The 26101-nt window shown below is 37.4% G+C and overlaps 1 protein-coding gene across 2 annotated transcripts in view; it reads right to left on the bottom strand.

The window, feature by feature from the left end:
• Window positions 1-26101, bottom strand: part of PRKN (parkin RBR E3 ubiquitin protein ligase) — a 721348-nt gene that overhangs the window by 493397 nt on the left and 201850 nt on the right. For both annotated transcript variants that reach the window (XM_071549419.1, XM_071549418.1), the window contains exon 3: window positions 2990-3230. In XM_071549419.1, the coding sequence (XP_071405520.1) occupies window positions 2990-3230 (241 nt within the window). The remainder of the gene's footprint in view (window positions 1-2989; window positions 3231-26101) is intronic.

Below are 26101 nucleotides of genomic sequence, written 5' to 3' on the forward strand. Positions count from 1 at the left end.
GTCCTGTGCTGAGATTTTGTTTCCATGTCCATTAGAAATCATGCAATGTTTTCAGAAAAAAAAAAAAGAGGAAAACCAAAGAAAACAAAAAACCCACAAAACCCCCCCAAAACAAACAACAACAACAAAAAACAACCCAAACAAAAAAAACCAGAAAAAGGCACTTTTGTTACCTTAGTCTGCAAAATGAGGAAACCTAAAAATCTTTGATGCAGAGATTATTTGAATCCACTTTGGTATTTTTTCAGCCTATTAAGACTTTCACATTTCTGAATTTCTCATAGAAAAACAGACATTGTACTCTCAAAACAGAAAGCAAGTAAGATGCTTCTCCAGACCAGTTGAGTTCATTTCATTCCTCACACTGGAGTAGGGGTGAGCTGAGAGGAGGATGCCCTGTTACACTCTTCTGCCAAGAGCAAATACCCTTTAGTGGAGGCACCATGCCAGGCTATAAAGGCTTTTGTCTCACCAAGTACAGCAGTTTATGCTACTTAAGTATATAAGTGCAGTAAAACAAAATAATTGTCTCTCTCCTCCTTGGTCTGGTAATATTTCATATTTTGACCTCCAAGAATTCATGTAAGTACTTCAAAATTACTATTTTTGCAGCCAAATGCTGTAACAGCTTCCGAGACAAGCTTTTGTGATGCAAAAATTACCACAAACCTTTTTACTTGGAATTCAAAGGAGGACAAATGAATCAAAAACCATGCAGGAACACGGGCTCAGCACCCTGTGGTAACAGAAGAAATACTTAGGCCTCAGGAGACATGAAGTCTCAGTGTTTACTGCCACAATTATGGAAGAGCTGTGTAGTGTGTTAGACTAAATAATAAGTTAATCAATTAGTTAATCCTTTGCCTCTAAATTGTACATTTAAATTTGTTGACAGCACATCAGATAATATCTCTCAGACACAGAAGAAAAAAGATTATACTTGGTTCAACTTTACTGGTTGCTAGAGTAAATTGTTCACTACAACCATCCACTCCTAAGAATGCTTGATAAGTATTCCACTGCCAGTGATGGCACCTGCCTTCTTCAGCCACTCATTCCCACTACTATTAGTCATTTCAGCTGTGCCAAAGGAAATTCTCAATACACAGTAAAGTTTATTGAAAAACTGATCTTACTTTTTTGTTTGGTTGGGTTTTTTGTGGTTTTTATTTCTGTGCTGGATTATTTTTAACCCAGACTAATTCTTAACTCACAGAATTAAGTGACTGCAAATTAACTCACACCAAACCCATAACAAAGACCCCATTAAAGTTCCCCATATTGAACAATAGCAGCGGAGCTGAACAGAAAAAAAGGACAAGTTTTCATAGTGAGAATCAAAACAAGGAAAGAAGACAATAAGTCTTTAAAAATTACTTCTTGTTAACATACTTGCAGAAAGAATTATTACTCATTAGAGTGAATCTTCTTTTTCTTCCTCCTTATAAAACATTTATAACTTAATCACAGATAAAACTAGGCCACATATGCTATCAGTAATTTTTTTCCTCAGCTTTTATCCTGCCATGAAGATATTTGCTGCAGTAGACGACACCTATCAGTTTGTACCTGCCTTCACAGACTTTGCAGTCTGTGGACAAACATGTCACATGATAAATTTTGAAAGTCCTTACACATACATAAACTATTCTGTGAAGTCAAGCACAGCTATTAAAGCCTGGTACCTACCATGTTCAGTAGTGAAAAAATAAATATGTTGTAACATTTAAAAGCTCACATTTTTGCCTTGATTCTGACAGTAAGACCAGGTTGAAGGCCTCTCCTTAGTTTACCAGATTTAAATCAGCATGTGCCCCTCTTATCTCATCAGTCATTCAGATTGGGAGATGTGGATCATTAAACTGGGTACTAATTTGCTCCTAAACTGCATTCATTCATCATTAGTTGGCAGCAAGAGTCTGACCAAGTCAGTTGTGGAATACATCTGTGACCCTCCCATGGATTGTGTATTTTCTGCATGAGTTACTTAGTAAATTCTCTGGAAGTTATTTTAACAGTTTTAGTAGCCATTTTCTTAACCGTGATGATTTCTATGGTCAGGTTAGTCACAGAGGTACTCTGTCATGTTTACAATTTATCTTCTGTAATCTGGATCTATATGTTTAGTATTACCTTCTGTATTGTGTAAAAAGGGTATTTGTGTACTGGTCTTTCTAAAAAGTCATCTCTGATGGAGTATTACAATAAATCACAACAGAATGTGGTACTGCACAGAATGATGTCTCTTAACTAGGGACAACACTTTTAGCAGTAAGGATTAGCAAGACTGAGAGGAGGGGGTTTCTCCAAGAAGATTTGTGTAATTGCTAAGGGATTCTTATACTTGCTTCTGACTTCAGCTTCACTCTCATGAATAGTTTGAAACTTTACAGCACAACCCATTTTGCTGAAACTTAACTTGTGCCTCAGATTATTTGTCATGATGAAGATATTGCCAGCAATCATTTGGTGGATGAAGAACTATGAAAATCCATAGTATGAATCATCATCATGTGTTGTGCCAGCAAGTTTTAATAAATAATAAATCTCTTGTAAATATTTTTTACAAAATGTATGATATGAAAACATCACAACAGACTGGGAATTAAACATATTTGCAATGCATAAACTGCCCAACATTCCAGTTAAGGAAACTTCTATAATGGAAATTTTGCAAAGACTACTTTTTTACTTTCTCATAGACCTCTGGGGTTTTTCCCAGCTTATAAGAATTTGCAAAACAAGACAGAGACAGTAACAACACAAGAAATCACTCATTTTATGCACAAAGCAAAATTGTTTTGCCAGAAGACACATCAGATTCTTATCAAATCTTAATATTGTTGCAGGTTTTTTTTTTAATAACTTAAAGAAACCACATATTGTGGGGTTGTTTTCCCTTGGTGTAGAATTAGAACTGTTCACCCTTAAAAATAAACAGACCCATGTTGAGATATGTATATTGAAATGTACTAAATCACAGAATTACCTGTTTTTTCAGAGGGAAGAGAAACACTGTTTTTTCCAGGATCCAGAATAACAGCCAGCCCTGCAGAGAGCGATGGGAGGATACTGGTACTGAGATCTATGCGAGTTAGGCTTTCAGGTTCTTTTTCCAAGGCTTTTAGAGTACTTCCAACATGGTTATCTTCTGTCTCCTCTTTGTTCTGACTGTTCTTATGTGGACTCTGAACAATATGAACTATGCTTTGCTGGGCCAGGTCACACTTCTGCAACACAAAACCAAAATCTGTTAGTAACTAATTTTGACATAACAGACAAAATCCCTCAATCTCAAACTGGTTATTTGCTAAATGCTGTGGAGAATTTGAGTGTGTGGTAATAGAGTTTAAAGCAAAACGACAAGTGTAAATTGGTGGAATTAGGATTACTTGCAAGGCAAAAGAGTCACAACTCTTACAAGTTCTAAACATTTAACACAGAAATGGTGAATCAGAGCCAACAGCTCTAAATAAGTCCAGTTTATTGGCACAAAAGAAAAAGTCCAGAGGTTGCACTACTAAATCAAGCACTGAAAATACTCAACACTCCGTAGGTACTTCCACAGATTATGCTGGTAAACACTCTTTCTGGTGCAATTCAGGGTAAAATTTGATTATCACAGAGAGTTCATGGAAAAGCTGCTACAAAGTATTTTTTACAAACAGAAACAGGGAAGTTGATGATACCAATGGAGACTGACATTTATTTCTTCTCTAGCTAGCTGAAGTAATCGCAAAATCTCTCTCAGTAATTTTGAGCAATCTTGGCAATCCAGAGAGGTCCCAGCTGTCTATAAACTGGGGAATGTTGTCTCAGTTTTAAAAGGCAAGAAGGAGGACCCAAAAAACCACAGCCCTGTCGGTCTCACTTCAGTGCCTGGTAAAGCTATGGAGATTATTCTGGGAGGTATTGAAAAACACCTGAAACACAACACAGTCATTGGTCACAGCGAGCACCGCTTCATGACAGAAAAGTTCCTTGTCCAACCTGATTTCCTTTTATGACAAGGCAACCCACCTAGCTGATCAAGAAAAGCAACTGGATGTTATAATTTTGGATTTCAGTTAAGCTTTCAATACTGTGTCTCACAGGATCCTTATGAACATGTCACACACTGGGTGAGCAATTGGCTCACAGGTGAGCACAGAGGGTGATAGTGAGTGGGGTGACATTGGACTGGTGACCTGTCACTGGTGGGGTTCCACAGGGGTCCATCTCAGGCCCTGTGCTCTTCAACATCTTCATAAATGACTTGGACACAGGACTGGATGGGACACTAAGCAAGTTTGCAGATGACACAAAACTGGGAGGAGCTGCTGATGCCCTCAAAGGCAGGGAGGCCCCACTGAGAGATCTTAACAAATTAGAGGACTGGGCAGTCACCAACCACAGGAAGTTCAACAAGGTGAAGTGCTGGATTATGTACCTGGGATGGGGCACCCCTGGCTGTTTGTACAGACTGGGGAATGAGATGCTGGAAAGCAGTGCCAAGGAAAGGAACCTGGGGGTCCTGGTCAATGGCAAGCTGAATATGAGGGAGCAGTGCCCTGGAAGCCAGGAGGGCCAACCGTGTCCTGGGGGCATCAGGCACAGCATCACCAGCTGGTCAATGGAGAGGATTGTCCTGCTCTGCTCTGCACTGGGGCAGCCTCACCTGGAATATTGTGTGCACTTTTGGGCACTACAGAACAAGAAATATAATAGGTTATCAGAGAGTGTCCAAAGGAGTGCAACAAAGATAGTGAAGGGTCTTGAGGGGAAGCTGAATGTGGAACAGCTGAGGTCACTTGGTCTGTACAGCCTGGAGAAGAAGAGACTGAGGGGAGACCTCATTGCAGTTACAACTTCCTTGTGAGGAGAAGAGAGGCAGGCACTGATCTCTTCTCTGTGGTGACCAGTGACAGGACCTCACAAAATGGCCTGAAGTTGTGCCAGGGGAGGTTTAGGTTGGAATATCGGAAAAGTGTTCTACACCCAGAGGGGGGTTGGGCACTGGAACAGGCTCCCCAGGGCAGTGGTCACAGCACCAAGCCTGACAGAGTTCAAGAAGTGTTCGAACAATGCTCTCAGGCACATGGTGTGACTCTAGGGGATGGTCCTGTGCACAACCAGGAGTTATACTCGATAATCCTTGTGGGTTGCTTGCAACTCGGCCTATTCTGTGATTCTCTCTCATGTAATGTCAGTCTAAATCTGATTTTAGATGTAGACTCAGTATGAGTTTGCCATTGTTTCAAAAAAATTACATTTAACTGTTGACTTTAGAATTAGATAAAGCCTATGCAAGATTTCATGGCTGCTTTAAAACAAAAGGATAGCTAGCCATTTTTGCTCAAACTGAGACCATCATTAGCAAAGGGCTTTCAAGAAAGACTGGTATTGATCTTTCCACGGTACACCTTGCAACAAAAAATGTTGGTTTTTTGGAGACCCACACCTAGTTCTCTAGTGCCATGAATTAATCACACACAAGCATCAACCTCCACAGAAAGTAGTTTGAATTTCCCTCAGGAAATTAATTTTCTCTCTCTTTGCACCATCATTAGGTTTGCCATCTCTATCATGAAATGTCATGACAGAATGTTGATTGCATTTGGGAGGAAGAGAAAGAGAATTCTGAAGCATTTGTCTCTGTATCTACACAATATTTAAATATTTTAGTTTATATATGCAATTATTACATCCTTTTAAGTGTAAAAGATTTCTTTATAGATATTTTAGTGCTGTTAATCTCTTTTCAACAACTTTTCCTAATCTGCTCTCCTCTTTGTTTCGTGGTTTTCCTTATTTCCTTGCGTTATTTCTCAGTACTTCTCCCTTCACACTTGCAATGCATTTCTAAAAGACTAAAAGCTGTTGTTTTAATTGAATTTTTAATAACACACTCTCTCCTTCATGAAGCAGCAATCAGCTAGCAGAGATTTGTCAGAGCAAGGACACTGCACACTTAATATTCAATCAAAGTAGTTATTACATTTCAACTTTAAAACATTATGTTGACATTAAAGGTCCCCTTTTTTGTGCAACTTGTTGCCCTTAGCATTTTAACAAGATCCATTAAATAACTTAATAATTTCATTCATTAAGACAAAATCCAAAATATGTCTGTAACTCTAAAACCTCCAACTAAGAATACTGGATAACATTAAAGAATTTAATAACTTAAGAGAAATTAATAATAAATTTAATAATCTAGGCGAATGAGGAGCTCAGAAGTGATTTGCTCAGTTACAGTGAGAACTAAAGAGAAATAGGTATATATGTAAAAACTCACAACCTCAGAACCCCTAATAAACTGCCAACCAGTCACACCCTCTTTTAATCAGCATCTCTTCCGGCAGTTTTGCTTGCTTAAACAGCCCCTGTCCTGCCTTTCATTTTTGACTCATTATCTACTGTGCTTCTCAGTTTGTTTGTTTGCTGTTTTGGGGTGCTTTTTTTGTTTTGTTTTTTTAAATTTGCATCAGTTCCTGATAGAGTTCACAGCTCGATGCTGTGCTACAATTACACTGAGGGGATGATGCATATGAGAGAATAAGAGGGATATGGCAAGGGCTGCTTAAATAAAGCAAAATTTTCCTACACCACCACAACCTCTTCCAACCACTCCTACTTAATCTTAACTGCTGTACACATTTAGATACCTGCTTTAAGTTGATTGATCTTTTAAAAGCAAGAGTTCTTTTCTAGCTATTTTTTGCAGGCTGGAGGGTATGTGGTTAGCTTAAAAATGAAGGAAGAGCTGATGAAATAGAACCTCCTATTCTCTCCAACAATATCAAGAACTTCATACTTTAAAAAAGATGCAAAATTTGCACTTTGGGCAATTATATATTTATATGTTCATAGTAATAGCGTATTTCTGGATTTCACTTAATGAAAGTTTTCATTTTAAAAGGGCAGGTGAACATGTTGCATCTTAGCCTTCTTGTACCTCTTTATTAAAGATAAAAACAAACTGACAGATTGAACATCAGTGCTGCTGCTGATAGTGTAGATAATAGTCATGGGAAAGCTTAATTAACAGATCTCAGGATAACATTTCAAAGACAGCAGGCAGGAGAAAGAAACAACATCCTCTAATTCTACACTGTGCAGATCCAACATGAAAGTTTCTGAGCAACAATAAACATGGAATTCAAAATCATCAGTTTTCTAATGTTGTTTCTGACTACATGTGAATTGAATTGGCTCGTGTTTAAAGAAAGCAATTCCCAACCTTTGTAAGAAAAGTGACAAAACAGTACAAGAATATAAAAAGGGTTGTGGTCAGATCTTAATTGTTGAGAGATTTGGATCAGCAAGCATTGCCCAGAATTTGGGTGATAAATGCTTTATAGAAGATTTACACCATAGACAACAGAAGCGCTAGGTCTGCAGCTTTTATTTGGGGAAAAAGAGGTAGAATTCAAACTATTTCTGTAAATGTTTAGGTATTGCCTTAAGTTACTATTGCAAGATACAACTATTTATGGCAATGTCACTTTCATTTTCTTCATGTGTTTGTTTTATGCCTCAGGAAACAATCTTTTGAAAATATCTATTATTAATGATTCTAGAGATACCATCCTGTCTTATCTCTTGATCCAAATTAATGCCTGTGATCCATATTCCAGAGCGGAATACTGCAAGTGTATTGTCATAGGTTATGAAGCATCTCCTTTTCACTAGAGCAAAGGGAACTGAGAAGATCCTGAAACTATGAAACTCAGTGTTAAGGACTGGTTCTTGGGTTTTGACCAACTTGGGAAAATGAAATCATAGCAGAGGAATTTTTATTTTTTTTAATCAAACCTTTTCCCTTTTCTTTTGTTTTCTCTTTTTTCCCCTGAATTCTCAGGTTGAATTCAACAAGGCTAAATCAGCCCATACTGGCTGAATAATACAATATCCTTTGGTGCTGACAGCTGTGGGCTAACTAGAAAGTCAGCTGGAGAGACTGAACTAAATTATGAAGAGGGAAAGGATGACTGTGTTTCAGTGATTCTGAAATCCTCATTAGGCTCTGAGGAGACCTCATTGCAGCCCTTCAGTACTTAAAGGAGGCTTATTAAAAAGATTCTTCACTGAAAGGGTGGTGAGGCACTGGAACAGTTTGCCCAGAGAAGTTGTGGATGCCCCATCCATGGAAGTGTTCAAAGCCAGGTTAGACGGGGCCACCTGACCTAGTGGATGGCATCCCTGTCCATTGTGAGGGGTTGGAACTAGATAATGTTTATTGTCCCTTCCAGCCCAAACCATTCTATGATCCTGTGATTCTGACAGATTTCTGTTTGAAATCTTCTTGACAGAATACTTTGATTGTATTTAAATATTGAAAGAAAGAATATAAAGCCCACTAGAGGAGACATATAATCTAAGTCAAATAAGCTTTATTTTGAAAGCTTTTATTTAAAGAAACTAGAGCAGAGAATAGTTTGAATACAAAACTTTGGATGTGAATGGAAAAAAGCTTATTTCTTGTGATGTTTTGTCTTGGAAAGGAATTCGAATTTTTTTCCTTTCGTGTTAACCCCTTGTTCAGATTTTTTAGGTATTGGGGTTTATTATTGCATACCAATCACAAAAAGAAATTCCTCACACTTCACTACTTATAATTCAGTTTGAACTTCCAACTTTTACATTATCTGGAGATCCACATCTTTGCCCAAGATTCCCTGGAGCCTATTGTGGAACAATAACAGCTTGCCTAATTGCTGCCTGTTTAGATCAAGCAGATAATAGACTGCCTGATGCCAACCCTTGAGAGAGTCACACAAGGTCAATGCTCAAGAAGAGGCATTTGAAACTTCTAGGAATGATCAAAAACCAACAAAATGTTGGCCTTCCAGTTAGTTTTTTTCCTTAACTGTGCTGCATTTCAGTATCAGACAGGAAAATAAGGGAAACATTTTTGTCTCTTTAATATGCAAAATGAATGAACTAATAGAACTGTTGTCCAGAGTATGCCTAGCACAATACACCTCTTCAAACCAATACCACCCAGATAAAACTGCAGATGACACACCAATTTTTTTGGAAAAATCTTTTTTCCATGGATAATATAGAGGGACATTAAAAGAGACCTTCTAAACAGAAAAATAAGCACATGAAGTTCACAGAAGAGAGAAAAAAAAAGTCCATCAAGCCATACTGTACTATTGCTGTAACCTTCTCACAAGGACAGAGTTCAAGCCTCAAAAGCAGCAGAAACACAAAAAGGAAATCAATTGGAAAAGTGATACTATTTCTTTCCCTGATCACAGGGAATGCAAAAAAGCAAGAAGAAAACAACAGAAAAATACACTTTATTACATAGGAAGCTAAAGCTGATATATTAAGCAGCTTGAAAGTAGAGACTACCTAAAATAAAAAAAATACAGATATAGCAATAACATTTTGTTGAGCCACACTGGCTTAAGAAATTGAATGAAAGATTTGCAAGAAGACTTAACATCTTTTATTTAACGGGCTGGTACAGAAAGAAAAATGAAAAAAGCTTTTGGGCTCAGAGACTCTTATGCAGGTCATGGTAATGGAAAATCTGAAGGGAAAATTAAGCCCTGTTAAAATAATGAAGCAAATCAGCACTCTGATCTGATATCACCATCCGTTTGTGTGAATTCTGTCTGCTCAGTGGCAGTGAACTAAATATTGCACCACATGGGGCAAGGGAAAAAAGTCAGTGCACCACTGGGGATAAATTACATAGACCACTTAGCAGTTAAATTCCAGCAATCAGAAACTACTTCCTACTTTATGATGCTGTGGAATACATCTGTATTTGACTTCAGTTCACCTTTTCCACATTTTCAGAGTTATAAATTACTTTACTCCTTTAGCATTCAGAATATTGTGGGTGCTAAGCAACACCTAGAAATAGAAGAAAAAATAGATGTATTACTGAAAGAACCACGCATTCAAATAAATGTGATGAAAAGGCAGAAAACCCTTCACTTAGCAGAGTATTTGTACCTAATTTTTATAATCTTTTCCTATTCAGTTCTTACTGTAGTTTAATGACTGACAGTGCCAAAGAAAAGAATAAAAGGAAACATTAAATAATGGAAGAGGATTCCTAGCTTTTCAAGTCCAAAACCAAGTATCATTTTAAGGACTATTATTAGAGTCCTTTCTCACATGGAGCATTATGGAAAAGACAAGGGATAATGAATATAAGTTATTCATGGGGATATTCTAATTAGAACACAAGAGGAAATTTTTTTACAATGAGAACAATCAGCCATAGGAATAATCTGCAATATTGGACACTTTTAAGACTCAGCTAAACAAGGTGTTGGCTCATCTTGTCCAGACCATGCTTTTGCCAAGAACATTTGGAGCAGATGATCCTTGAGGTCCCTTCCAACCCCAAATTCTATGATTCTATGAATTAATCTTACACAGGCAAATGAAGTTCAGTGGAATTCAGGAAAGGCTCTTAAGTAAGAATCAGGGCCACGCTATATAACCTCCCCTAGAGAACCATTTATGTTCTTTGAAGTTGTCACAGTCCTAAATGTAATTTGCCAATTGATAACTCAGGATTAGGGCAAACAGTAAGTCTAGCAGTCATGTTGGTATATACTGCTACATATTTTCTCCTTCTGTGAGCCTAAACCTTCTAAAGATATCTCTAAAGACTCTTTCCCATAATACATAAGGGCTAGGTGAGAGGAAGACACTGTCTACACTTTCTCAGGAAAGTTAATCCTAAAATTCCCCGAGATATTTACTTCAACCCATAAATATTACTATTGCTTTGAACTTCTGTGGAACATGCTTACTACTTAGCTTCTATAAAGTACTTTTATACAATGTTATACAAAAGGAGTTATGCCATACACGTGTCAATAAGATTCTATTGCTTCTTAGCCAAGAGAACAATGACTGTTGATCAAGAGGAAAGAAGCAGATACTGTGTGATTTACTACAGCTTCTCCAGCTGATGGTCCCTCCATGTAGCAGGAAGCCTTGACTAGCCTTTACAAAAATAAAATCCTCTGATTACAGTCAAACACAGTAGGTTATATATTACAAAGGTTCTGCTCGGAATTACACTCTTTAAAACAAAGTAGAAAACTTATAATTTCACACTGACTAGTCCCTTAATGAGTTAATAATTTGTTGGAAATGGAAATGTATTCAACCAATAGTATTTTAAATTTCTCACACTAAACTTAAACTAAGTCAGAAATTCGCCACTTCCTTCACTTACAAATCACTTTACACTTCATTTCCATCTTTTTCACATTACAAAACAAAAAATGTAATGTTAATTTCTAGATCAGTGGAGGGAATGCAGAGATAATGCTCAGTTAGGAACTTTGCAGGGTTATTACTTTTTGTACACAATCTAAAAACATAGCAATGATATATACATATTTCTAAATGACATTACTAATATCATGGCATCATTAATATGATAGCTTTTCTTGAATGTAGATATTTTAGAACAATTTCCCAAAAGATAAATTAACCCTTATAAGAAATAAAAATGTTTTATTGGCAGCATATGAGACAGTTTGCAACATTAAAGTACCTGCTTAGGTTATTGTTATTCACTTCAAAACTCTGCATAATGATCTGCAAAAGACACAGAAGGCAGCCAAACTTTTTGATTTTATGTTTACAAAGCCATTAGTATCTCCACAGTGAAATTAAGAACATATCATGATGATATAAAAAGGAAGAGAAATAGTCACACGAACACATAAAACTTTTCTCCTCAGGAAATGAACAATTTTCCTTCTTGTAATTTCATGTATTGTGCATCAAGAACAACCTGTTAACCCACTATTTTTTCTAATGTCTATATAGAAAGCAACAAGCCGATGAAAAGCTTATAATGCTTCATTAAAAATTTATACAGTTAAGTTCTCTTGACTGTTTGCTTGCCTCATAAATGCAGTTAGTTGAGTGCACCTCATTATTAATCCATTTTCCACACCAAAATACCTGAATTTGTATTCTCTAAACACATTATTTCCATCTGGAAACAAAACAAGCTTATTGTTTACCAGGTACAGATTCTCAAGTTACAGCAAAACAGAAGAAGTAACAAGTGTAGTCTTGAGTAAAATGCTTGAATTAATTACATTTGTGCACATTTTAGCCTCCATTAAATGGTGATAAAGGGTACCAAGCTCAGAAAAGGTCTCATAAGTGAGCACTGTTTGCAGTCCTTGGCATGCAGCACGACCTCAGGATTCCGAACTGTATCTTTTTGGATTAACATAAGATATAATTTTTATTTCCTCTTTCATTTAAATTCTTCTTTGAGAAGAATTTATCTCAGCAAGGTAGACATTGCCAATTTGGTCACACTTCTCTGTCTTCACTTAGCACCTAAATGACACATTAGTGAGGAAGAAATATAAAAGTGGCCTCACTTAAGTGTCAGGACATTAATGAGACATAAATTGTATTTGAAAGGAATTTGGAAAATTCCCTTCTCCAAAGAGTTCTGAAAAAATTCCTATGTGCATTTAACTCCACTTTAGAAAGCAATTTTTTCCTATGAATTTATTGTCTAATGCATCAAAAGTTTAATAGCTATAAATATTTATTTCAATTACTTCAACTAGTCATTCACAGATGTTTTTTTCATGCTTTATGGCCAGCACCTGGTATACATTCCCACCAAAGAGCACTTTGGTCTCCTACTTGTCCCAGTTCATGCATCTACATAACAGTTTGAGCAGCTGCTATGAGAACAGCCATAAACAAAGCCCTGTGCATCCTAAGTGGGCTTACTTGGTAACTTCTGAACTCACTAGTATAAACATAGATAATAAAACAAGTAGTTTCCAGAGCTTTCCTTGACTTCACCTTACTTTTAACCTAGCAGTTTCTACAACAGGTGAAAATGGTATTAGATTTGATTTTGGGCATATTCCTACCAAAATATCCTAGAAGAATAATGCTGGAAAATCTATGCAGTGTAATATTGTGCAGCACAGTGACATATCCAAATGCATATTGCTTGAGGGGAGCAGAGACTTGGAGAGGTTTGCCAGAGGTATAGTTAGGTATGTCACAAAATAGACAGTGAACAAACCCTAGTGAGGGATCCATGCCATATCAGAAAACACTCATATAAGTCAATCCCTATGCACAGAACATGTGGACATAGTTAGTCACCTCTTTCCTTCCCATCCCATATGCAATCATGTCTTACTTTACCAGGGAGAACACTCATGTTGTGGTTTAGCCTGGCCGGCAGCTACACACCCACAGCCACTTGCTCAGTTCCTTGCACCCACCCAGCCCACCCCTGAATGGGATGAGGGAGGGAATTGGGAAAAAAGGAAAAATTGTGGGTTGAGATAAAGACAGTGTAATCAGACACAAAAGGAGAAATAATAATAAATCATGTGATACACAACACAATTGCTCACCACCCACCAACTGCCCGGCCAGTTCCTGAGCAGCAGACCCTGGCCAACTTTCCCCCTTGTTTATATACTGACATATATATGATGCTACATGGTATGGAATATTTCTGTAGTCAGCTGTCCTGACTGTGTCTCCTCACAACTTCTGCCCCCCACACCTTGCTTGCTACTGGGGTGGTGTGAGAAGCTGAAAAGTCCTTGACTCTGTGTAAACACTGCTCAGCAACAACAAAAACATCAGTGTTATCAACATTATTTTCATACTAAGTCCAAACCCCACACCATATCAGCTACTGGGAAGAAAATCAACTCTACCAGCTGAAACCACAGTACCACACTAATACAAGCAAGGTGAATGCTATGAAGCTATAATATAAATAATTGCAATATGCTATTAAAATGAAAAGATCCTTTTTATACTTGTAAGTAATCTGTGTGATTTCAAGCCTAGCATAAATGGAAAAAATAACATAAATGTGAATCCAGAGCAATTCTGCTAAATAACCAACCTGTATATCAAACATTCCATCATAAAGGGGAGAAGACCTTGTTAAGTCACAGGTGAAAGATGGCCTTGAACATCAGAACAAGAGAATAACAACCCATTAAAAAGATAAAGGAAACCTGCTTTAAGACTGTAATTTTACCCTAACCTGGAAAAAGTATGTTTGGTTTCCTCCAGAGGCAAGTCAATTCTAAGATAGAAATCTTCAGTGATATAGCATCAAGCTATGACAGAGAGGTTCAGTATTCACACTTAAGTAGAAAAGCATAGATTATTAAGACAAAATAGGTTCCTGAAAATTATTCTGAAGATTTTTTGTATCATGGCATTCTGTCTTCTGCATACATTCAGTTTGCAACACATCACATCCTTTTTATAAGCCTGCCAAATAAAAGTTCTAATTTTTACTTTGAATATCTGAAAAATCTTGAATATTAAGAGCTTCTATATGGATGAAAAATTGTGTGTTCTGGATTCAAATCAAGATCCACATTCTGAAAACAGGGCAGAAAGAATGTCTATGAACATTCATAGAGAAGGGGAAAGTGCTGTGAAATTGAGTAGTGCCCAGGTGTCAAAAACGTTAAGTTTTACTGAAATGGAGGTTCCCTCAGGTCTAACAGGCTAAGTCTGAGCAAACAAGAAAGCAACCTAACTTGTATTACCATGTAGTGGAGACCAAAATAAGCAGCTCTCCACAGCAGAACAGTTCATCTCAAGAACCTCACATCCACACTATAAAGTTTGGGGGCTAAGGGTTTGGGGATGTTTGGAGTGGTTTTGAGTTTAGACTACCTCTAGTCTTGCCTCTTTTGCAACTGTAATAGATGAATCTCTGAAAATGATCTCCCCGCTTAGTTTCAATCAAAAGGTATCTACTTCATTTACTTTGAGAATGCTCTGCAATCCAGGCCAAAGCACGATAAATGGAGATGATCAGTAGATTAATTTCAAAAATTGACTTCTGTTTCAAACTAAGACACTACTGCAGACACACACCGATTGTCTAATTCAGAGCTCTCAAAGACATCAGCAGACAAATTTCAGACTGTCTGAGGGGGATGTACTATTTAAAGGTAATAGATTTATTAAAATAGCAACAACTACTGTCTAGTCACAGACTTTTGTGCAGTGATTTGCTGGAAGTTACAGATATTTACAGAGACCAGAGGAAACACAAAGTACCACAGAATGGCTAAATAAATATCAGCAAACATATGCTGCCCTCTCTTCAGAACCAAACCACTTCTGTTTTAAAAAGAGATTAGTTGATAATTTTTCTGGCAGTGTGGAAATTCAACAGGTTTTACTACTTGCATTTCTACTGATTTATCTAGTCAAATCACTACAGTGTTTTCTCCAGAGAATCAGACCTGGTTTGCTCAGCTAGCTCCACTAAAAATCAATTCAAAAAATCTATTATTTTGAAAACAAATGTCTTGTTAACAGTTGTGCCAAGAAAGCATACAAATTCCTATGAACTTTCCTCAGCAGTGGGAATTAAGGTCTGTAAGCCTGGACGTGTAAATAATCTGTCTTAGAGCTGAACAAACAGTATAGTACAGACACATTTTAAAGCTGGAAAACAGGTAATGCAGCTACTTAATAAAGGGAAGAAAAAAAGCCAATGACTGTCACACTTAAGTGAAAACAGAGAGACTACCAGCACAGATTCTACCTTTTTGTGACAGGGATTGTCATGTCTGAACACAACAAGCAACATCCCTGTCTTTTAGCACACTTTTTATTAGAGTGGATGGATACTCCTATGAGTAAGTTGAACCTGTTACCTTCACAGCACCTGTTTGTGTTAATTATTGTTTCATGGTGTGAGAACATTTTCTGACTTCAGCCAGCTATAACATTCCTGGATGCTGCTCTTATCCCTGCAAGGTCAACACTATGAAAGTAAAGCAACAGATGCTACAAATTCAGCTTCTAAAAGCTCTTTGATCTTGTCCAGCCTCAACTTAGGTCCCTCTCAAAGAGTGAATTCAATGACACCATGTGTGTGTTTCAATGCCCACAGTTAAGAGTGATGCAGAGCTTACATCCACACACTTTTGTCCATGTCCACTCATATAATGCTAGAGTTGGCTGGCTGTAATTAACAGGATGTAAAACTGAAACCCTTACAAGAAGTATAGCATAAATTATTCTTTCTTCAAACAAGCCAGCACAGGAACTGAAAACAGAAAAGATGCAGGGGAAGTAGGGATAGGCTGGTTTGAGTGGGCATGGAGGGCCACAGATCTGGGAACTTTCCTATGTTCCCACCAAGGGAAGGAATTTCCTTTATTCAATGCTCATATATTTTGTGTAAGTTAAACACAAGGGGCAGCAGGCAGAAATCTGAAAATGTCAATAAATGTTTCTTTTTCTTTCTCTAAAATGTTTGGAAATGCAGGGTGTCACAAGGCACTGTCAGTTCAATATTGCTTTCTAGATATGGCAGCATGGGGCTTTCTCGCCAAACAAGCAAGATGAGAGATTCCTCTGTTGGACTAAAGCTACATCTCTTCAGATTTTGGCACAATTTTGGCTGCTTCTGGAGATGCAGCACCCAAGCTGCATATTCAAGTTCCTGCAAGACACGCACTCACACCCCTGAACGCAAACTGCCTCAGAGTACTTGTTGCTGTTTATCTCCTTTAAAGATACAGCCACAAAGCACTCACAAAAATCTGGAATTTTGCACCATAAAGCTATGTATAAGAGCCAAAGGTCAAGAAAAATCATACAGTTTCTACTGCAGGGGGCCAGTATCCTTAAAGATGGAAGTGCTGCCCCCTTGTAAACATGTGCTGTCATTTTCTGGTGTGTGACAATGATAAGTGACAATCCCTTTGCTGCACTTGAGGAAAAACAGAGAAAAAAAAGGAACAAATTAATAAAAGGTATATTTTCCAAATTATGTTCTAAATCCTTACAAAACTCCATTCAGTGTTATATTAATTGCAATGCATTAGTGTTTCAGGAGCTGTGGTGCAACAGCGACCTTGTGGAATGAGCAACGCCTGTCAGTCTCCACTGCCCAGGATTCATGCAAACCAAAAATACACACCTTAACTTGGCTAAGGCCAAACATCAATTCATCACTTATGTGGGCAGTCTTGATACACTTACAAAGACAAAATGATGCTATTCACTATTAGAAACTGTCTTCTCATTGTTAAAAGAAAAAGCTAATTTTATTCTGTTTTCCACAAGTTGAACAAATTGGTAAGTGATAGAGATGAAAACATAGTTATAAATATTTAAGTCACTAAATGAACATATGCAAATGCTTGAAGCCCAGGGGCAGCTCTCTCTTGCACTCAGAACATTTACATAGTTTTCCAAGCTAATATTTAATCTAGTATTCAGTAAAACATCACTAATTTCTTTCATAAATTCCTAACATTCTGTGAGATGTCTCTTCCCTCTAAGCTGCAAAACAGAACTTTCAAACATTTTCCTCAAGGAAATGCAATTATTTTCCCCTCTATAGTGCTTTTAATTCTAAAAAGAGATAATTTTTAGTTTTCATCCTATTGCTTAATGATGATCTTTGTAGTTTTAAAAAACACTAAAATATTATATTTTGGCAGGAAAAATTTCAAGGCAGGAAGGAATTGAAGGACTATAATACAAAGTTCAGTTAAAGAATTGGTATGGTTTATAAGAGTAACTTGATGATGAGAAGGAGGAATAGCTACAGTGAATGACCCAAAAAGGGTCCATCACACTCACAATCAATTGCTTTAAGGGAATTTATAAGACACTCTGCAAAAGGCAGTTGTAGCAAAATTGTTTTCCTAACACCTGTAAAATTAGTGTGAGGATGTGTTAATCTCCTAGTCTTCCTATATATTTTTATTATTTGTACACAGATAACACAGTTTTATAACACAAGTGGAAAACTGCTAGGAAACCTATTGCCTTCATTTCCAATGGGGCTGTCACCACAATAGCTGTACTGACTTTTGTCCTCAAAGTACAGCACCCAAACTACATAACTCCTAGTACATTACATACACAAAACAGATGAATGAAAGTTTATAATATAGAGTCACTTTACAGCTGTTATTTTATATATGCTTATCATATCCTTTACTGATTTTCTCTCACATTGACAGTTCAAGTATTTTCAAGGGTTTCAAGTATTGTCTTCTAGAAGTTTTCTCTTGTACTAGCAATTGTATATGATTCACAGTCCTCCCCACTGCTGCTCTCCTGATCTGAGCTCCACCATTTGATTATTGTAGGAGTGTGGCAGCATCTGCATAGCTACTGTCTAGACTGAGCTGTAATACAGTGTGGTACAATTTTAGTGGGTGATGCTCCCCTGCTACATGGAACCCTCTTCTCTCCCTGCTCTTGCATTTTGTATTTATTTTCCTGTTTGTTTAAATTAGACATAAAATCAAGTCCCACATGATAGAAGAATTCTACAAGAATATTGCAGAATACCTGCATAAGTAATTTCTTTTTTTGATTTAAAACCCTCTTAGGTCTATTTAATGGATTTTAAAAAAAAACCCAAAACTAAATAGGGCAGACTGCCCTGGCACCATCAATGTAATTTAACACAAATCCATAGAAGAGGATTGATCTTACTGAGCTTATCTCTAATATGGTTTACAAATACTGACTCAAAGTGTGTTAACTTAGGCCCTCTTTGCTCTGAAAGATATTTTTATACCTACTCTCATACCAGATGGGCACCCAAGTATTTTATAAAAGATGACAGAAAAAATACATTATATAAAGCTGAGAAGAGACAGACTAATATCAAAACCAGAAAAAGAAGTGATGAATTTGCCTGAACCAATCTTGTATTTCATGACCTCATCATGCAGAAGCTGCCTATCTATTTTAGAACAAGCGATAAATATTAAAATGAAAAATTTTTTGCATGTCTTATCAAAAGCTTCCAATATCAATTGTTTTCACAAATGTTTTCTCCTGCAAGCAGTGAATGCCTCTTCATCAATCTTTTATCAAAAGCAATCTTGTTCTGATTTCAGTCCTATCAAAGAAACTTCTCTCTCTCCTTTGTTGTTCTTTTTTTTTTCCTTTCTTGGCAGAAGGTACATGAATATCATTTTACACATGACCGTGGCTGCATTGCCATCCATCAGGAAATAAAAAGTAAGTCTGAAGGATACACCATGACCCCACAGAGCTCCAAACAACAGAAATATACATGTCCGATAGTGACAAAACTGGAAAGCACATGTATATGAATGTGCATTGCCAAACTTTTCTAAATAGAGGAAATGAAGATTTAAGAGAGGACTTGACTTCCAGATACCTTCCTGACATGTCCATCTAGATTGAAAGAGAATATACAAACATTAATACAGCAGAGAGCTTGGGCTTTCAGCACAGCAGGGTTTTGGCAGGGGGGAGCAGTGAAGGGAAAGGTCACAAACTGCCCCTTGCCAGTCACAGCTGAGCCCAGACACCTTTGGACGTGGAGACAGCAACACATGGTGTGCCAAAACTGCAGTCAAGCAGGTTAGCTGGCAGCAGCCCAGCTCCAGCCCATCTATGACATACCTGCATGCATTAGGGTGAAGAAGATGCACATGGAAACTGGTGGCTGGAACCACATGGCTGAGGAGACAGGTGCAGATGTGCTGCCAAAGGTGCTGTGAAGTAAACATGGCCAAAGGCATTCTTTGAAGGAATAATGCCCTGCCAAAAGGGGTTATTTGTAGGGAACATGTCCACCAAGGCAGGGACAAGCTTTGCCAAGGTGGGGAGAACCCTGAGAGACTACAGCCCATGGGCACCCCACGCTGCTGAGGGACACCTGTGAAGGACTGAAGCCCACAGGTGAACCTGGTCAGGCAGAAGACAGACAAAGGAAAACCAGCGCGGAGTGTCAGACAGAAACCATTATGCCCTTAATTTCATCCACCTGTGCTGCCCACAAGCTCAGCAAAGATACTGTGAGGGACTGACCATAATCAGCACTGAAAATAAGGGGGCTTCAGATGGGGAACAGGAAGTTGAGGTGTTTATTTATGTCTTCTTTTTTTTACTCAGTACCCAACTCAGTGATTAGAAGTTTATGTTAATTGACAATATTTTAAATCTAGTAAATATTTTGAGTCCGTAATATTTTCCGTGCAAGACTTGCTCAACCATCTTAAGCCCATAGTGCATTGAGAACTATTCTGTCTGAAGGCTCATTTTAAACATCACCAAGGACTGCGGGGGAAGAAAACACTCTGAACAAATACCATATGCTTTCTGCTGCTAAAGCTGGACAGCAACCAAGGTTTCAATATATCTGGACAAGATCCTCAGTTTGTACAAATAAATGTCATTCCAAAAGTCTCACAGCACACCAAGTCCAATGTACAGTGACAGAGCTCCAAAACAGGGTGTTGCTGCAGTGACAAAAGTTTGACTATATAATCATTTTCATAGCAGAGACAAAGAGGCTGCAAAATTCCAATTTTTGACTCCTGAGAGGAAAAAAAACTCAATAACCATAAATAAATCTACCTTAAGAGAAACAAGAAGAAAGTTACAAATTAACTTAAATTCATGGACAAATGACTGGAGGCTTGTGCTTCCCACACAAATGCTACGTATGTGTTTGCTTCATAAACATGGATGTACATCAGATTGTTCCTGCACCTCACAGAAACAGTCTTGTCTTGAACATCCCAGACTAAAGAGCATTAAAGAGACAAAGAGCTTCCTTTAGATGAATCCAAAAATAAGCTGCTCCAACCAGGCTCTCAGCTCCTGGACTGCTGAAGAGGAAAGTTTCCTTGCAAAAAAGTGTTAAGTTGAATCACAGCAGAAACAATCCCAGTGCCAGGATCATCATAGATCCCCACCTTGTCATGATGCCTTCCCACACAGGCAATACATATGTAAGCACAGATGAAGACAGGCTGGAGGACTCAGTCATTATGTAGACAAACTGCTGGGGTTTAGGAACATGTTTTGACTTGATCCCACTCGGCACAAAAGTGGCAGACTTGTAGCATGTTAAGAGAATGCTGGAAACAAGCTGATGATTTGTCAGTGTTGATTCTGGGGGTAAAAGATTTCAGAGAGAGCAGGCTATAATCATGAACGGCACACAGAAGGTACCAAAAGAATTATTCATGCTTAAATATTAAGGAAACATACCATAAAAGTGCCAGATATAAGATAAAAGCCGTAATTTTTTCCTACAAAATTTTGTACTTTATTTCTACATAGCTGCCTTGTTTCAAGATGCAGGGAGGTTGAGGGGGTTGAGTTTGAGGGTTAGAAAATCACTGACAGACTGGAAAGTAGATAATTTATCTCTTAGAGCCAGCACCATGTAGGGACTCATTCTTGTTATGCTATTTATATTTACTCCTATTCCTACATCTGACAGGATGCCTGCAGAATAGATTGACAGATTTGGTGAAGACTTTCTTTTGTAGGTGAGATGTTAGTAATGCAAAAGAAGAAAAAAAACTCTTTGTAGAGATAGCATAAATATGCCGAATACAAATATTGAACATTTTCATAATATTCCTGATGAGTAAAAATTTTGCTAACTTGAGGCTAGAGAGAAAGTATTTATGGTGCTTTCTCACCTGGAAGTCATCAGTAGCTATCAGATTGAGGGTTAAGCTAAAGTTGTCCACTATTTATTTCTAGGACAAATCTGTCAAAATGTATCTCCTTTTGATTTTCACCTGTAACATGGCCTCAGTAGAAGATTTTGCAATTAATAAGATCTCAAAGATTTGAGTGATGAAAGTAAACACGTTAATCTTTTAAGGAACTAATGTCTTAGTAGTCAGCATGAAGAGTAGTAGATTAGGCACTAAAACACTATTCCATTTTTCTGCTCACAGTAAATGAAGGAAAACCTATTTCATGAAATATTTCATTCCAAATCATATTAAGAATGTAGAAGATGCATTTTTATAATAATCCTTAAATTACTGCAAGATTCAGAATTGAAATGCCTTGTTCTTAAGACACTAGTTTTTTTAACTGGTGTTAAAAAAGATCACTGTAAAGATGCTTTGCAAAATTGAAAGGCATGCTGATATATTCTTCTAAGAAGGGAGAAAGTTTTCTAAATTCCTGTAATTATTGCATGCTAATGTATGGATACACAGAGGACAGTAATCATGCTCATTCTTGTCATGTTTTGTTTCAGCTCAAATTTTTCAAACAATCTCAAGGTACCATCCACGAATGCATATAAAGTCCTATACAACACAGACTACAAAAGTGCATCATAAATATTTGTCAATAATATAATTTGCAACAATAATTACTGAATCTGGGGAGAAACAAAAAATGAAGATTCCCATTACCTGCTATGAAAACAATAAAAAAATTCTATTAGATATTAATTCACATTTGTTTTGAGGGTTTTTTTCATAGCTATGAGGTACTAAACATCAAAAACATTTAATGAAAATGTGCTATAAGCAGAGGGTTTATTGTGGCAGTTCCTCAACAACAGTCATTACTATGCTCTGGTTTACATTTTTCATAATATAATGCTACATTGTAACTATCTGGAATTATTTTTTTTCCCAACATAATTCTGTTTAAGGATCAATTTTCAGGGAAAAATCTTATCTTAAAGTATTCAGATCCTTGTAGAAATTAAAGAACAATGTAATGTTTCAGCCTCACTAGAAATAGTTCTCACTGATAATCAACTGGGTGGGGATGGTAAAAAAACTCAGTAACCGGCACAGGGTGTTGGACTATGAATATGAGAAAAGAGCTGAAAGTTTGAAAACACATGAAAGTTTAACAAACAAGTTATCAAACAAGGACAATGTGATCTGAAGAAAAAGCCTGGGCAAATGGCCACTGGGTGAGACAGAAAGGGACTAGACACCAAATGAGAGAAAAGGGAGAATGACACCAAAGTCAGACTGAAAAAGAAGTGAAATAGTCATAATCAAAGAAAATAAAAAAGTTAAAGGCCATCAGATCACAATTCTTTCTTTAATCTCAATGGAACCTGGAACCTGCAATCTCTATTATTTGGAACTACATAAATGGAACTACATGGCAAAGTACTTCTGAAGTATTTCACTTTCTCCCTCAATAGCAGCAGGGATGATTGTAACACATTGCAAATATTGGTTACTCTCAGTTGATAAAGATCTGTAAGATGTATTAGTGATTCCAAATCTGATCTGTTGCTTATTCATTTTTTTTTTTGTTAAAGTTCAAGCCTGGTAAAGAATTCAATTACTGACTTAAATTACATTATAATGTGCTTATTGGTTTTTTGTTTTGTTTTGGTTTTTTTACAGGATCTCTGCTTCATTCAGTGACAGCAGCATTTGCAAGACTGTTAAGGAATCTCTTCTTCAAAAGATGAAAGAAATATCTTTCATTTACGTAAAGAGAAGGAGATCGAGCAAACAAGTGTATGAACTCCCAAAGTGCTCTTAAGACTAAAGAATGCTGCCTTAAAAAGACACCTTTTGGTAAGCAAATTAACTTACGTTTTAGAGATTTTCTTTAACTGGGTGTTCCAAATTTTCTGTGCATTTCTGTTGAAACTTAAATACTGTGAATAAATAAGTCTTAAAGTCAAATTACTGTGCAGAATGTTGGGGAAAAAAAAGTAAAGCCTGCCTTTATAAAAACACAACTATTCATTAGAAAACAGGAGTCTGGTTGTGTCAGTTGTTATATCATAAACCATGTTGACCACCTACAAGGAGATGTACAATCCTCTAATCCTTACCAGGTTATAGTGTATTTTACTGTTCATTCCTTATTCCAAGACAAACACATTTTGACAGAAATTGTGTCTCCTTTTCCTTCTGCATTACTTGATTGTCACTTAATGAGAACAGACAGGGTAGAGTGTTTTCAATGCTTGTATGAAGGACAGCAAAAAATAGCTCATGTAAGGGAATGGCTCTGATGGACACATTCCTGTTTGTGTTGGAAAGTGATTAAGACAAGGCCAATTTCAACTTCATCTGTTCTACTCAGAAAAAAAATAGATAATTTGAAAAATTTTGCCAGATTTAAGGGAAAAAATGGAGTCGGCTGTGTCATAGTTATCTGAGATATATTATTTGTGCTATTTTATTTGCTAAATAGTTTTATTTAGAAGGATGTTCTTTTTACAGGGCCTCAGCTGTTACCAGATTGGTATAGAATTGGACACAGATGAACATACAAATTGTCATCACATACTTCATTAGCAGCTAAGAGGGTCATATCTCCATATACCCAGAGTAAACAAAAGAGACAACACGCATTTGGCTAAACTCAATCCACCATGGGCACCTGCAGAATGTTAGAAAATTAAAATCTGCTTCTGAATTATAGCTTTAACACTTTACACAGCAATTATTATTTTGGTCTTTGAGAACTGAGAGCTTTAATAATGTATGAACTACTAAACCTATTATTTCTTCTGTTTTCTGCTTTCTTTTTTATTTTAATACTAGCCCAACAATTAAACCAACCTGCATCATGAAGAAAAGAATGAATAAATCCTGATTTACTAAGAATTTTGGTTCTGCATCCCACTGATCCTACTTTAACATCTACAATTTCCCTGCACGTTCCTGTGATGGCTTTCTCCACTTGTCTGCCAAGCCCACAGGTCTTGCTGGATTTCCCTGTGCCCGCTCTCTGAGCCGCTGACCCCACCAGCTGGCAGAGCAAGCGCAGATTCCTCGGAGTCGCACAGGCCCAGGGCCAGCTGGTCCTGCTGCCAGAAGGAGCGGATGGCAGCTGAAGTCTGCCTGTCCTCTCCTCAGCAGGGACACTTACTTGCTTTTTTGGTCTCCTCTAATGAAGACCTAATTTTCAAAATTTTTTTGATCCTGGAGATTATTACCTTCCTTGTCAAATTTGGCTGCTATTGCCCAACAGCTTAGAAAGTTAATATGAGAGCAGAGACAGGCAGTTGAACAGGCAGATGTGCACACAAAGGTAAAGCCATAACAATAAACTGCACTGCCCTAGGAAACAAGCGTAAAAATTACAGTCCAATGACAGCAATGCTGTAATTTATCTTCAACAGTAGCTGAAGGGGAAACAGGAGGGTTTACTACTTTTATGAAAGCTATTTCTAGGGATATTAGTGACTGATTGCACTTTGCATTATAACAGTTGGGTGTCTTCATTTTTTATGTCAAGTGTTTTTTAGTTTTCTAATATGACATCATGTTCCACAATGTGGGGCTCTTATCTATTTTCTCTGTTACACAATGTACAATCACATTTCCTTATGGTCCCTGTTGCTTTCCCAAAACTCGGGACGTCTTATGGGGTAATCTATAATCAGTTAATTAATACTATATAAACAAAACAAACTTTGAAGATTAAAGGATGCTACACCCCCTGGTTTGTTGGTTTTTTTTTAAATTTTTTGAATCAACAATCTAGCTCTTGTGCTGATGCATAATATATGCAGTTCTAAAAAAGACAGAATCAAGTTTGGTAAATCCCTGAGCTACTACACACTGCTTTATGCTTGGGGTATTTATGCAAACACTGTGTGGGATGGAGAGGAGAACTGGAAGGAAGAGGGACATAGGAGAGAGTATGGCAGAAGCTCAGAATGTTCTGTAAGGGAATGTCAGCTTTAATGTGTCTGCCCTTAGAAGCTGTAAGGGACTGTTTTAAATGTTATACCTGGGCACAAGCCCTCCCTCTAGCCCAAACATCCATGGTCTGTGAACGCATGGCTGTGTTGAGGACACACAGCTTTACCCCAAGGACCCTCTGACGTGTTCTGGATGCCTGTCTGTACACATGTTGCAAGGCAACCCAGGGGCAGCTGCAGTCAACACACAGACATACAGCACCATAAATTATGTTTGCTTTTACAGTAACAGCAGCTGACTTGGCCATTCTTCCTTATGTAGAGCCCACAACCATCTCAGAACAAAGTCTAAATGGAGCTTGGAGCTGAACACGATGTGTCCTAGATCATTGAGAAAAGTGAAAAAAGGCAAAGCAGCAGACTAGATTTAGCCAGCATGCATCCACCCATCAACCAACAAACACCTCTCAGTATATCCTGATCATTTTCTAGGTAGTGTGATCCAATATAGGGACACAAAAGCTGGGTCTGTTGCACCGATGTTTTCAGGCACTAATCCCTCCTGTTCCAGCCTTCCCATAAACAGACATTTTATCTATGACATGCCCAAAACAAATATTTTTTCAGATTGGAATCAAGACACTTCAACATAAGGGATCCTATCTGTTTTTTCTA

The sequence above is a fragment of the Pithys albifrons genome, chromosome 2, assembly GCF_047495875.1.
Source record: "Pithys albifrons albifrons isolate INPA30051 chromosome 2, PitAlb_v1, whole genome shotgun sequence".
In the NCBI taxonomy this organism is placed as follows: Eukaryota; Metazoa; Chordata; class Aves; order Passeriformes; family Thamnophilidae; genus Pithys; species Pithys albifrons.